Source organism: Cetorhinus maximus, chromosome 23 (genome assembly GCF_964194155.1).
Source record: "Cetorhinus maximus chromosome 23, sCetMax3.hap1.1, whole genome shotgun sequence".
NCBI lineage: Eukaryota > Metazoa > Chordata > Chondrichthyes > Lamniformes > Cetorhinidae > Cetorhinus > Cetorhinus maximus.
This window is the reverse complement of record NC_135901.1, coordinates 26,674,390-26,689,244: the sequence shown is the minus strand read 5'-3', so window position 1 is coordinate 26,689,244 and position 14,855 is coordinate 26,674,390. Positions and strand designations below refer to the sequence as shown.

The window sequence follows — 14,855 nt, the reverse complement described above, 5'->3', positions numbered from 1 at the left end:
TGGGTAAAGATTTCAAACATCAGCGTGACTGGAAAAGCACCGAGACAGACCTGTGACAGAAGCTTGGACCAGTTACACAGCCTGAAAAAAACACCACACCGTTCACCGCGGGGGGGAAACCGTCCACGCGTAACTGCGTGTGGACGAGGCTGCGACTGATCGTCCAACCTGGAGAGACACAAGGGCACCCGCACCATGGAGAAACCGTGGAAATGTGAGGACTGTGGGAAGAGATTCAATTATCCATCCCGGCTGGAGTACCACCGGCGCAGCCACACCGGGGCCGGCATCACAGAGAGACCGTGGAAATGTGAGGACTGTGGCAAAGGATTCTATTATCCGTGCCTACTGGAAATCCATCGGCGCAGCCACACTGGGGAGAAGCCGTTCATCTGCTCTGAGTGTGGGAAGGGGTTCACCAAGTCAGCCTGCCTCATGTCACACCAGCGAATTCACGCTGAGGAGAGGCCGTTCAGCTGCACTCACTGTGGAAGGAGGTTCAGGCAGTCGTCCACCCTCACTGCACACCAGCGAATTCACACTGGGGAGAGGCCGTTCACCTGCTCCGTGTGCGGGAAGAGATTCACTCAGTCCTCCACCCTGCTGATACACCAGCGCACTCACACCGGGGAGAAGCCATTCATCTGCTCCATCTGCGGGAAAGGATTCACTCAGTCGTCCGGCCTTTGGTCCCACCAGCGAGATCACACCGGGGAGAGGCCGTTCACCTGCTCTGTTTGCGGGAAGGGATTCACTCAGTTATCAGCCCTGCTGACGCACCAGCGAAATCACACAGGGGAGAGGCCGTTCAGCTGCACTTCCTGCGGAAAGAAGTTCAGGTCTTCGTCCAACCTCAATGCGCACAAGCGCGTCCACACTGGGGAGAGGCCGTTCACGTGCTCCGTGTGTGGGATGGGGTTCACTCAGTCGGCCAACCTGATGGTACACCAGCGGATTCACACTGAGGAGAAGCCATTCAGCTGCACTCACTGCAGAAAGAGCTTCAGGCAGCTGTCCACCCTCACGGCGCACCAGCGAGTTCACACCGGGGAGAGGCCCTTCACCTGCTCCGTGTGCGGGAAAGGATTCACTCAGTCGGCCAGCCTGATGTTTCACCAGCGGATACACACTGAGGAGAGGCCATTCAGCTGCACTCACTGCGGAAAGAGCTTCAGGCAGTCATCAGACCTCACTGCGCACCAGCGCATCCACACTGGGGAGAGGCCATTCATCTGCTCCGTGTGCGGGAAGGGGTTCACTCAGTCATCCGGCCTTTGGTCACACCAACGGGTTCACACTGAGGAGAAGCCGTTCAGCTGCACTTCCTGTGGAAAGAGGTTCAGGTCTTCATCTGATTTCACCGCACACCAGAGAGTTCACACCGGGGAGAGGCCGTTCACCTGCTCAGTCTGCGGGAAGGGATTCACTCGGTCATCCAATCTGCTGACCCACCAGAGAGTTCATAAGTGACAGCAAGGGTTGCATTCTGCTGCTATTGCTGCTGTTAATCACACCCAGGATTGATAGTCTGACAGTATCTGGTTTGTTTCTGCTGATGTTAACAACCCCTATAACTGGAGTTTAATGTTCTGGAGATGTCACTGGTTTTCGGGGCTACAGTGTCCCTTTTTAAAAAACACCATCCGTGATCTTTCCCCTTAACTCTTAACAAGAGCCTTTTTACAATGAAGTTACAAACTTTTACTTTAATCCTAAATTGATCTTTGATGCAAACTCTACAATTCAGTGTTTGAAAGGTTCCACTGATTAACATCTCCGATTAGAAAGTGCTGATTAACCCTTGCTGACAATTCTGACTGACTTCCACATTCTTCACAGTGACACCTCCATTATGAAGTTAAATTATCAAGGAACATGAAACAAAACAGTAAAATATTTTACAGGCACATCAATAAAAGCTTAATCGATCAACATTGATATTGATGAAGTTTGGAAGTTGCTGATTCAATCATTTCTGACACAGCAGCAGCAACATTTGGTAAAGGTGGAACCCACAACAAAGGCTGGTTTGAGACCTACTCAGCAGAGATGACAACTGTCATTGAAGCAAAAAGCAAAGCCCACCTGATGCACAAAATAAACCCAACAGCTAGAACACTGCACAACTTGGAAGTAGCCAAGACAGTCATGTAAAAGACAGAGAGATACTGTGTAAATAAACACTGGATCACTGATCAAGAAATCCAAACTGCCTGTGACAATGGAAATCTACATGCTGTGTATGATGGGATCAAGAGGGCGCTTGGTCCGACCATCACCAAAGTTGCCCCCCCCCCCCCGCCGAAATCAGCAAATGGTGAAGCACTCACCGACAGACGTAAACAGATGTCCCGCTGGGCTGAACATTACTGTGAGCTGTATTCACATGAGACGGACATCTCCCAGTTTCTGTTTCTGACTCTGCCCTGCAGCTTCCCTGTCGTGGTTTGAGTTGGACGAGGAATCCTCGTCGCTTGAGCTCAAAGGCCATTGATTGTTCAGCAAGCAGAAAGGCACCCAGCGAGGATGGAATTCCAGCCGACCTGCTCGAGCGCGGACAGTCCCATCCACCGTCGCACCTTCATGATCTCCTCCCTCCTTGTCTGTTGGGAGGTAGGATCCCTTCCACAGGATACATGTGATGCGAAAATCATCACAATGAACAAAAAACAAAGGCGAGAGATGAGGTTGCAACAACTACAGGGACATCTCACTCCTTCGCGTCACTGGGAAAGGCCTTCACTGGGGTCACGCTTAAAGACTTCATCGACTTGCAGACCGAGTCTGTCCAGAATCACAGTGTGGTTTCTGTGCGGGCAGATCTACAGCGGACACACCAGCGACAAGAGAAGCGTCGGGAACTGGATATGCCTCTTTACCTCACTGTCGCAGATCTCACTAACGTGGATTGTAAAATCTCCACCATGCGGCAGAATTCCGACTTTTAGATCGTGGAATTCCACTCCCTGGAATTTTTTTTGCCTCCTGGCGTCTGCCTCCCCTCGGCCGTCGCCTCCTCCGATGAGGCCAAAGCCGGGAAGGGGGGTGGGGGGAGACTCTCAAATGAAAATGTCGGGAGGATCCCTCGCTCTGTCCACGGCGTGGCCGGGAGCTGGATCGGGGGAAGCTGGCACCATCCCGGTGAGAGGCTGCACTCCGCTGCTGCCCCGCTTGGTGGAGCCCCAAGGTTCGGAAAGGCCCGGCTGAGTTGGGGGGTGGGGTGGGGGCTGGGTTGGGGAAAGCAGCAGAGGCGAGTCTGAGACGGAAGTCTTTTTGCTCTGTGGAACGTTTGGAAACAGCGGCTGCAGAGGATGTAAATGAAGATGTGTCGAAACTGAAAATTCTCAGATGTTAGCAAGGTAGATTCTGTACCCTGCGTTCTTATTGATTTATCAAACCAAAAGAGAGCGACGCGTTTAAACTTGTCCGCTGGAAGGAAACGCATGAAGGTTGCTGACTTCTGATCTCCAACAATATATATTTTTTAAAAATGACATTGAAATACAGAAGCTAGGAGCAGGAGTAAGGCCATTCGGCCCTTCGAGCCTGCTCCGCCATTCATTATGATCGTGGCTGATCATCCAACTCAATAGTCCTGCTCCCGCTTTCTCCCCGTACCCACAGTATCTTTCATAGTCAGGAATTGTTTTTAGCACTATCGTCCATTTCCCTTCTGTTTCTGAGTTTATATTGACCATCAAATGTTGCACCATTTTTAGTCCCCATAATTCATTCTGTATACCCTGAAGCATTAACATACATAGAAATGTACGTAGAAAATAGGAGCAGGAGTAAGGCCATTTGGCCCTTTGAGCCTGCTCCGCCATTCATTATGATCATGGCTGATCATCCAACTCAATAGCCCTGCTCCCGCTTTCTCCCCATATCCTTTGATCCCTTTCGCCCCAAGAGCTATATCTAACTCCTTCTTGAAAACATACAATGTTTTGGCCTCAACTACTTTCTGTGGTAGTGAATTCCACAGGCTCACCACTCTCTGGGTGAAGAAATTGCTCCTCATCTCAGTCCTGAATGGTCTACCCCGTATGCTCAAGACTGTGACCCCTGGTTCTGGACTCCCCCACCATCAGGAACATCCTTCCTGCATCTACCCTGTCTAGTCCTGTTAGACTCACGAGACACAGGAATCTTTCTGAAACCTCGCAGCGTCGGCACGCGGAGAATCAGAGGCGCAGTTATTGTCAATAGTGTTACTCCTTAACCATTTGTTCATGAAGTACTTTTAGGGAATAGACTCAGAACAACCTTGTTTAGATTCATTAATGCTCTGAAATTAATTTGACAGCTCGGTTCTTGTTCATTCAGACGAGTATGTTTTTTTGCTTATTATGTGATTGTTCATTGAATCCAGTCTGAATGAGAGCTCTTGCAAAATAGCATGAAACTGACGTGTTAAGGGACTTGCTTTGGCAACCCGGGTGAGAGCAGCAGAGCCCCGAATCTCAGCCGATTAGAGTGAATCAGCTGCAGTTTTCAGTCACGGTGGCCTGGTCATGAAAGGGTCTCTGGGACTCCCCCCCACCCCCCCCCCCCCGGGGCGGCTCCATGTTACTGTCAGGCTGTTGGGAAGGCCAGGCTGCCGAGGGTGTGGAGGGGCTGCAGAGTGAGCTGGGGGTAGGGAGGGGTTGGGAGGAGGGGCAGCCAAGTGAGTGGGGGGTGTGGAGGGGTTTGGAGGAGGAGGGGCTGTCGAGTGAGTGGGGGATGTGGAGGGGTCGGGAGGAGGAGGGGATGTCGAGTGAGTGGGGGGTGTGGAGGGGTTGGGAGGAGGAGGAGGGGATGTCGAGTGAGTGGGGGGTGTGGAGGAGTTGGGGGGAGGATGGGATGTCGAGTGAGTGGGGGGTGTGGAGGGGTTGGGAGGAGGACGGGATGTCGAGTGAGTGGGGGGTGTGGAGGAGTTGGGGAGGAGGGGATGTCGAGTGAGTGGGGGGTGTGGAGGGGCTGGGAGGAGGGGCAGCCAAGTGAGTGGGGGGTGTGGAGGGGTTGGGAGGAGGAGGGGATGTCGAGTGAGTGGGGGATGTGGAGGAGTTGGGGGAGGAGGGGATGTCGAGTGAGTGGGGGGTGTAGACGGGTTGGGAGGAGATGGGGCTGCTGAGTGAGTGGGGGGTGTGAAGGGGCTGGGAGGAGGAGGGGATGTCGAGAGGGGGAGAGGGTTTGAAAGGAAGGGCATGTGTGTGTTGTTGGGGGAGAGGAGCTGATCACAGTGTGTAGGGGGGGTGGATGTGGGTGTGAGGAGCTTCACTGAGCCAGCTTCACCTCCAATTGTATAAAATAATAACACTTTAACAAAGTACTTTGGAAACACATACTTTCATACTGATATTATGTACGATATGTTGAATTTTAATAATTATACGCTGAATGTTACTGAACTGCTTCATTGTTTTGTTTTTGCTGGTGTCTGGGATCATGTTCATTTCAAGAGTTTTATCGTACAGATATTTGTTCATGAAATGTGGGCGTGACTGGAAAGATCAGCATCTGTTGCCCATCCCTAATTGCCCTCGAAGGTGCTGGTGAATTAAAATGGCGTCACATCGGAAAATAGCTGGCGACACACTGACATAATCCTTTACTTCACTTCGCATGTACATAACCCAGCAAGCTCATGTTGTTGTTAGTATGGACTTCATCCTGTATTACAGGCACTAACTACATTGAATGCTCATCTCACTCTGGTGACTTGATACAAAGGCATTGGTCGCAGTTTTGATGTAATAGAAAGTAAACAAAGGGAAAACTCAAGTTCTACCCACTTGAAGTTGAATAATTCCACCCATCTGAAGCGGCCTAGAGTCATTTGCCCTCACAACAGATCGTAGAAGGTGCTAGAATTACATGATTCCTTGTCACCAAAATATTTTTCAGACCTTTCTGTCTTCAGCCACGCTCATCCCTGGTCACTACAGCAACTTGGCAGCAGGCGCCAACACCGAGAGCAACAACCCACAACCGCACCTGAGAACCTCTTCATGTCTGACACACCTGTGGCAGAACCTGCCTCTCACGGATTGGTCTCTTCAGCCATCAGAAGAAAAGTGAACCGTATGAGGCTCCCCCCATCCCCGACAGATTTGATTCGCTGCACGTCCATCATCTTGACATGGATGGAGGGACGTCGACGATGATGGTGATTCCGTTGCGGTGCTGAGCGAGCACTGCCCTGTTCAAGAGATCCCATCTTTCAGGTGAGATCTTTCTGTCGATGGGAATGAAAGATCCATTGATTCTATTTGAAGAGCAGAGGGAGCTCTGCCCCGAGTCTTGGCCGGTGCTGACCCCTCAAACAACATCACCGAAGCAGATTTTTCTGGGCCTGGTCATGTTCCTGTCTGTGGGATCTTGCTCTGCATAAATTAGCTGCTGTATTTCCTACATTACAACAGTTGCTGCACTTGAAAGGAATTTTGTTGGCTGCAAAAATACAAATCTTTCTGGAACAGGATTTTAATTAGTTCCTCTTATCCTGGAGGAAACAAACACTCCACCCACTATCTGTTTGAAACCAAGCTGATTTATTTGACATTCATCCAGAATATTAACCTCCAGCCCAGTTATGGGGATCATCGTCAGCAGCAGAAACAGACACCCAAGTGTCACAAAATGAACGTTGTCCAGTCCTGGAGGTGATTAACCACAGGAATAACAGTGGAATCCAAACCCTCTGCAGTCACCTTGTGAACGTCCTGGTGTCTCAGCAGATTGGGCGACACAGTGAATCCCTTCCCACACTCGGAGCAGGTGAACGGCCTCTCCCCAGTGTGGATACGCCGATGCATTTCCCGCAGGGATTGGGGGGGATGAATCCGGTTCCACAGTCCCCACATTTTCCATGGCTCCTCCGTGGTGTTAGTGTCCTGGTGTCTCTCCAGGTGAAACAATCAGTTGAATCCTCATCCACACACACACACACACAGCGGCTGTACAGTTTAGTTTCTCCCCGCTGTGAATGGCGTGATGTTTATTCCGGCTGTGTAACAGGTGAAAGCTCTTTTCACAGTCAGTGCGCTGGAACACTCTCATTCGGGTGTGTGTGTGTGTGTCCCGGTGCTTTTCTAGTCACACCGAAGTTTGTAATATTTTTTCCATAGACAGAACAGGCAAACATTTCTTCCTCGACATTCAAAGGCTGATGATACTCATGTCCTGCTGACTCGGGTGACTCTGTCAGCTCTTGACACGATGCTTGAGGTTCCTGTAGGCAAATCCTCCATTCTAATAACCTGGGAAAGGAGTTTATAATAGTCATTCACTGTCAGTCCAGGATAGAAATTCAGAAGACAATTCTAGTTTCTGTGGAATATTTTTTTCCTTCTCTTGTTTCCCCCAAAGCTGTAAATCCCCGTCCCCCCACACACTCTCCCTTCCTCCCCAGGCTGAAATCCAAACCCATCTCACCCATCTACACCATTTCTTTCCTCCGCCCCCAGTTTTCTCCCTCCCTCCCTCTCCTCTCTGCCTGGGTTCAGTTTTCCAGTCCCTGTCTGCAGACTGAGAATAAAATCGGCGTCAATTGTTTTTTTCTCCTGGTCACATAGAACCCTGAACACCCATTCACCCACTCTCCACTGCGTTAACAAGATGGCCGCGCACGCGCTCTCTTCCCTACTGAAACCAGATGGTGGCTGTAACTTGGGCCTGTTTCTGTGTCAAAAATCCCTGAGGTTGTAAATGCTGGACCTGCAGGTTCTTTTGCCGTGCTTGCAGCCTACGCCGGGCATTATTGACACCTCTCTGCCCACCCTCCAGCTCCATCGCTCCCTCCACCTCACTGCCACCGCTCAACCGGCTTCACATGCAACAAACAAGCTGTCTACCGCCATCACTCGGACTGCGCATGCTCGTGTTCCGCACTGCGCCTGCGCACTGCTGTCCTGCGATGTGGATAAAACATATAAGAACATAAGAAATAGGAACAGGAGTAGACCATTTGGCCTCTCGAGCCTGCTCCACCATTCAATAAGATCATGGCTGATCATCTTGTATTTCGATTTCCACGTTTCCATCTAACCCCGATAACCTTCGATTCCCTCGCCTAACAAGAATCCATCTACCCCTGCCTTAAAAATATTCAGCGACCCCGCCTCCACCCCCTTCTGAGGCAGAGTGTTCCAAAGTCGCACAACCCCCTGAGAGAAAAAATTTCTCCCCACCTCTGTCCTAAAAGGGCGACCCCTAATTTTAAAACAGTGCCCCCTAGTTCTGGACTCACCCACAAGAGGAAACATCCTTTCAACGTCCACCTTGTCAAGGCCTTTCAGGATCTTGTAAACTTCAATCAAATCACCCCTCATTCTTCTAAACTCCAGTGGAAACAAGCCCAGTCTGTCCAACCTTTCCTCATAAGACAACCCACTCATTCCAGGTATCAATCCAGCAAACCTCCTCTGAACCGCCTGCAATGTATTTCTATCCTTCCTTGAATAAGGAGACCAAAACTGCACACAGTGTTCGAGGTGCGGTCTCACCAATTCCGTGTGTAACTGAAGCATCCTCACTTTTATGTTCAATTCCTCTCGTAGTAAAGGATAGCATTCCATTAGCCTTCTTAATTACTTGCTGTACCTGCACACTAACTTTTTGTGACTCATGTACTAGAACACCTAGATCCCTCTGCACCTCAGAATTATGCAGCCGTTCTCCATTCAAGTAATACTCTGCTTTTTTTATTCTTCCTTCCAAAGTGAACAACTTCACAGTTTCCCACATTAAACTCCATTTGCCCAGATCTGTGCCCACTCGCTCAACCTACCTGTATCCATTTGCAATCTCCTCAGGTCCTCTTCACAACCTACTTTCCTACCTTATCTTTGTGTCATCTGCAAATTTAGCTACCAGGTCTTCACTCCCCTCATCTAAGTCATTGATGTGAATCGTAAAAAGTTGAGGCCCCAGTACAGACCCACTGTGGGACGCCACTCGTCACATCCTGCCATTCAGAAAAAGACCCATTTATGCATACTCTCTGCTTTCTGCCAGCCAGACAATCTCCTACCCATGCTAATATGTTACCCACTACACCATGCGCTTTTGTTTTCCGTAATAATCTTTGATGTGGCACCTTATCAAATGCCTTCTGGAAATCAAAATACAGTATGTCTACAGGGGACATTCTCCACCGTGGGCGAAGCTGGGTCAAACCTCCACATTGAGAGTCCCAATTCGTTTATAATTAATTAATTACTGGGGTGAAGGGAAAAGGGTCAATTCGCCTTAATTTCCGTGCAGGAACACTGAGTGGGCTGGGCTTCAGACCCCTTTTTCAACTCCTCCCTCTGCCCGAGAGAGAAGCCGATTGGTCCATTGGAGATCACGTGTGTCTCCAGCGGGGTGGGTCTTCGGGTTTGATCGACCGTGACGCAGGAGGATGCACGCGCGGTCGTTCTGGGCCCGGCAGCAGGAGGAGAGAATGTTGTGATTTTCTATCCTGGGCTGACGGTCTTGGATTTTCCAAACTCCTTTTCCAAGGGGTTACGGAAGGGAGAATTTGCACTCAGGAAAGCAAACCCATAGGTTTCATATTTGTGGTTTCTTTTAAGTCCGTCTTGGGAGCAGCTGTTCCCCTTAGTTGAAGGGTCAGTCACAAGGGGGCATAAGTTCAAGGTGAGGGGCAGAAGGTTTGGGGGGGATGTAAGGAAAAAACTTTTTTACCCAGATGGTGGTGACGGTCTGGAATGCGCTGCCCGGGAGGGTGGTGGAGGGGGGTTGCCTCACATCCTTTAAAAAGTACCGGGATGAGCACTTGGCACATCATAACATTCAAGACTATGGGCCAAGCGCTGGTAAATGGCATTAGGTAGGTAGGTCAGGTGTTTCTCATGTGCCGGTGCAGACTCGATGGGCCGAAGGGCCTCTTCTGCACTGTGATTCTGTGACGTGTGCATCGCTGGCAAGACTGGCATTTGTTCCCTGTTCCTCATTGCCTTTGAGAAGGTGATGCTGAGCCACCTTCTTGACCTGCTGCAGGTACTTTGGTGTAGGTACGCCCACGGTCTACTGCTTTCCGCTGCGTTTTTACAGCTGAGTGGTTTGTTAGATCATTTCAGAGGGCAGTAAAAATCAAGCCCATTGCTGTGGATGTTTGGGGAAACGAGAGAAGAAAGAATGTTCCGTCAGAACTAGCGCGGTCTGTTCTGAATACCTATCCTGTGTTCACAGGGCTCGGTTTTGTAAATTTCTTTTACAAGGTGTTTTAGAAGGAGAGGATTTACAGGAAAGGATCGCAAACCAAAGTACCAAGACACACACACACACACACACACCTGAGTGAGAGTGTTCCAATGCACTGACTGTGCAAAGAACATGAACCAGTTACGCAGCCTGGAGAAACATCACCACATTCACAGCAGGGAGAAACTGGACAAGTGTTCTGAATGTAAGTGAGTCTTCAACTGATCATCCAACCTGGAGAGACACACGGACACCTGCATCACGGAGAAACCGTGGAAATGTGGGGACTGTGGGAAGGGGATTCCGTTGCCCATCCCAGCTGGAAACTCACTGGCGTAGTCATGCAGGGGAGAGACCGTACACCTGCTCTGTGTGTGGGAAGGGATTCACTCTGATGTCCAGCCTTCAGTTACACCAGCGAGTTCACACTGATGAGAGGCCTTTTAAATGCTCTGATTGTGGGAAAGGCTTTAAAATCTCACCGGATCTAATTAAACACCAGCTTGTTTACACTGACGAGAGACCGTTCGGTTGTTCTCAATGTGAGAAGAGATTCAGACAGTCGTCTCACCTCATTCAACACCAGCGAGTTCACACCGGGGAGAGGCCGTACACCTGCTCCGTGTGTGGGAAGGGATTCACTTCATCATCCAACCTGGTGACACATCAGCGGGTTCACACAGGGGAGAAGATATTCACCTGCTCTGTGTGTGGGAAGGGGTTTTCTCAGTCATCTAATCTGCTGACACACCAGCAAGTTCACACTGGGGAGAGGCCGTTCACCTGCTCTGTGTGTGGGAAGAGATTTGCTCGATCGTCTCACTTGCTGACACACCAGCGAGTTCACAAGTGACTGCAGAGGTTGGATCCTGCTGTTAATCACATCCTTTGTTTCTGCTGATGTAAATAACCCCTATAACTGGGCCGGAGTTTCATATTTACCAAATATCCGTCACATGTATCAGTTCTGGTGGAAGCAGGCTGCGTGTCATAAAACCATAAGAAATAGGCGCAGGAGTAGACCGCATGGCCCATCGATGCTGCTTCGCCATTCAATACGATAGTGGGTGATCTTTGGCTTCATCTCCACTTTCCCACCTGCTCTGGATTTCCCTTGAGTCCTCAAGAGACAAAAGTCTGCCTATCTCAGGCTTAAATATATCCAACGATGGAACACCTGCAACCCACTGGGGTAGAGAATTCCAAAGATTCACATTGGAGCATAGGACTTAGGAGCAGCAGTCGGCCATTTGACCCTTCGAGCCTGCTCCGCCATTCAATAAGGTCATGGTTGGTTTGACCTCAACTCCACTTTCCTGTCAGCGCCCACTAGAAACCTTGACGCCCTTGTCTACCAGACACCTGTCTAACTCTGCCTTGAATAAATTCAGTGACCCAGCCTCCAATGTTTTCTGGGGAAGAGAATTTCACAGACCCTCTGAGAGAATTTCCGCCCCCCCCCCCCCCCCGTATCAAGTCTTAAAAAGGAGACCTCTGATTGTTCGACTGTGTCCCCCAGTTCTAGTCTGCCCCAAAAGTGGAAACGTCCTCAAGTCCTCTCAGAGTCTTGTATGTTTCAATAAGGTCACCTCTTATTCTTCTAAACTCCAATGAATATAGGCCTTGTTCAACCTTTCTTCATTTAGATCAGCCCTTCATCCCAGGAATGAGTGAGTGAACCTTCTCTGAACTGCTTCCAACATAATTATATCTTTTTTGCAAAAAAGGAAACCAAAGCTGTACACAGTATTCCAGATGTGGTCTCACCAAGGCCCTGCGCGGCTGCAGTAAAACTTCCCTACTTTTATATTTGCCACAAAACTCATATTTTTCCCATATTACTGTGGGGCACAGTAAAGTAGGTTTATGGTTGTGTGTTGGATGGGCCTGCCTGTGTGGCTAATTTAATTAAATTAGAGTCAGATAGCCTGCAAGGTTGAAAGCATCAAAAGAATTAGGTGTAAAGCAGACTTTTGAAATGGAGATGGATAAGCTAGGATGAGGGTTAGGAACATAGGAACAGGAGAAGGTCATTCAGCCTGCCGAGCCTGCTCTGTCATTCAATATGATCATGGCTGATTGAACACCTCAATGCCTTTTACCTACACTATTCCCATAACCCTTTGCGTTATTATTAATCAGAAACCTAACAATCTTTACCTTAAACACACTCAATGACTGAGCTTCCACGGCCCTCTGGGGTAGAGAATTCCAAAGATTCACAACCCTCTGAGTAAAGAAATTTCTCCTCATCTCAGTCTCGAGTGGCCTCTCCCTTATTTTGAAATTGTGTCCCCTGGTTCTAGACTCCCCAGCCAAGGGAAACATCTTACCTGCGCCGACCCTGTCTATTCCTTTTAAGTATTTTGTAGGTTTCAATGAGATCACCTCTCATTCTTCGAAATTCTAGAGAATACAGGCCCAGTTTCCCCAATCCCTCTTCATAAGACAGTCCCGCCATCCCCGGAACAAGCCTGGTGAACCATTGTTGCACTCCCTCTATGGCAATAATATCCTTTCTGAGGTAAGGGGACCAAAACTGCACACTGTACTCCAGGTGCTGTCTAATCAAGCTTTTGTACAATTGAAGCAAGACTTCACTCCTCCTGTACTCAGATCCTCTTGTGATGAAGGCCAACATACCATTAACCTTCCTAACTGCCTGCTGCACCTGCATGTGAGCTTTCAGTGACCTATGGACAAGGACACCCAGGTCCCTTTGTACCCCTGCACTTTCTAATCTCTTACCATTTAAGAAATACTCTGCACATCTGTTCCCTCTACCAAAGTGGATAACCTCACGTTTTTCCACGTTATATTCATTATGTTCCACAGATAAGGTGTGAATGAAATTTGCATTTTTAGATAAGTGAAGGAATTGTTTGATTTTCAAAGGGATGGTAGGATGTTTACAACTAGCAAGATAAATGGAGCAAGGTTATTACTTGTATTTTTCCCAAAAGGAAAAAAGCCATAATGACAACATGAAAGGTTTTTATATTATGGGAAAAGTAATTTTCCAAAGACATGTAGAACAATGGGATTTTACACATTAAAGAGAGAGAAACATATATAAAGAAGGACGAAAGGCTATTTAGGGGGGAGGCCATGTAAAATCTTGACTGACTGGTAGAAGCCCTAGCCACTCTGCAGAAAGAAGTGCTGTTCCAGTCGTGTTAAAAGCCTTTAGAATTCCACTGTTGAGTGGGTGCTGTGGTAACCTTGCTGGATTGCTTACTTAAATTTAAAATCTATTTTGGACTGTTGCCTTAAATGGAGTGTATAGTTGGGAGTCAGGTTAATTAAGAATTTTTGGAACTGTCAAGACTAAATAACCATGTAACTGTGTGTTTATTGTTTTTTTTCTTTTGTTACTAAATGTTTTAATCGAATTTTAAAATCTCTAAAGGTGTCAGTGGCCTCAATTCTTCTGAATTCAGTGCATCAGCCTTCTCGTAATAAGAGCAAATGACAAAACTGTTGTGATAGCGTGGCCAAGTTTCCCTTGTGGATTTTGTCTGCCTGGCACATATCACCTGCCACGTCCTAACATATTCCATTCCTCTTGCAATAAATGCCAACGTTCCACCTGCCTTCCTAATCACTTGCTGTACCTGCATACTAACTTCTTGTGATTCACGTACCAGGACACCCAGATCCCTCTGTACCACAGAGTTCCGCTTTTCCGTTCTTCCTGCCAAAATGAACAAGTTCACATTTGCCCACGTTATACTCCATCTACCAAATTTTTGCTCGCTCACTTAACCTGTCTATCTGCCTTTCAGACTTTCTACCTCCTCTTGACCACTTACCTTTCCTATTTATCTTGGGTGTCATTGGCAAATTTAGCTACCCTACATTTGGTCTGTTCATCCAGGTCGTTGATGTAGATTGTAAATAGTTGAGGCCCCCAGCACTGACCCCTGTGGCACTCCATTAGTTACAGCTTGGGTGTCTTTGAGAAAGTAAATTTTTCCTCATCTCAGTTCCTTATCCTGAGACTATGCCCTCTTGCCCTAGATTCCCCACAGCCAGAGGAAGCATCCTCTCAGTGTCTACCCTGTCAAGCCCATTCAGAATCTTGTACATTTCAGTGAACTCACATCTCAATTCTTCTGAACTCCAGAGAATATAGGCCTCTCATCGTAAGACCCTCTCAAGCCAGGAGCCAATTGAACCATCTCCAATGCAAGTATACCCTTCCTTAAGTCATCTTCAGTTCTCTGTCCAAAGCCAGGTCTGAGCCATAGCACTTGTGATCTCTACCATGCGCAGGGCGATGAAGCAGGTACCAAACCCACCCCAGCTAAAATGGGGAGCAAACCACATGCTGTTGGGCACCAACCCGATCCCCACGGACCACCAACTGGCCCCCTAAGGAGTCCGAGTTGCTATGACAGCATACATTTTTACATGGCGTGTTTTAGTACAGAGCTATGAACAAGTAACGGAAGAAGCTTCGATTTTCTTTCCACCAAAGGCTGACCAGGAATCTCTCCCCCTCTGCCCACCTGCGATTGGTCTGTCTTGGGAGGGTTTACAGGCTGATACTCGAGCTGTTTGGCTGCGTGATGCACGCTGTTTCTGTGGCCAAGTCCTGGAGTGGGACTTGAACCCGGAGCTACCGGCTTAGAGACAGGGATATTACCCACTGCAACACAAGACCT

The 14,855-nt window shown here is 48.6% G+C and overlaps 2 protein-coding genes across 2 annotated transcripts in view; both read left to right on the top strand.

The window, feature by feature from the left end:
* The window catches only part of LOC144698448 (uncharacterized), an 85,123-nt gene that overhangs the window by 60,909 nt on the left and 9,359 nt on the right, over positions 1-14,855 (top strand). Inside the window, exon 9 of the mRNA XM_078570389.1 lies at positions 10,508-11,037. Within this exon, the coding sequence (XP_078426515.1) occupies positions 10,508-11,037 (530 nt within the window). The remainder of the gene's footprint in view (positions 1-10,507; positions 11,038-14,855) is intronic.
* On the top strand, positions 118-1,602 carry LOC144696963 (uncharacterized). The gene has a single exon (XM_078568689.1). It carries the CDS (start codon positions 196-198, stop codon positions 1,468-1,470), a length of 1,275 nt encoding a protein of 424 aa, XP_078424815.1. The 5' UTR covers positions 118-195; the 3' UTR covers positions 1,471-1,602.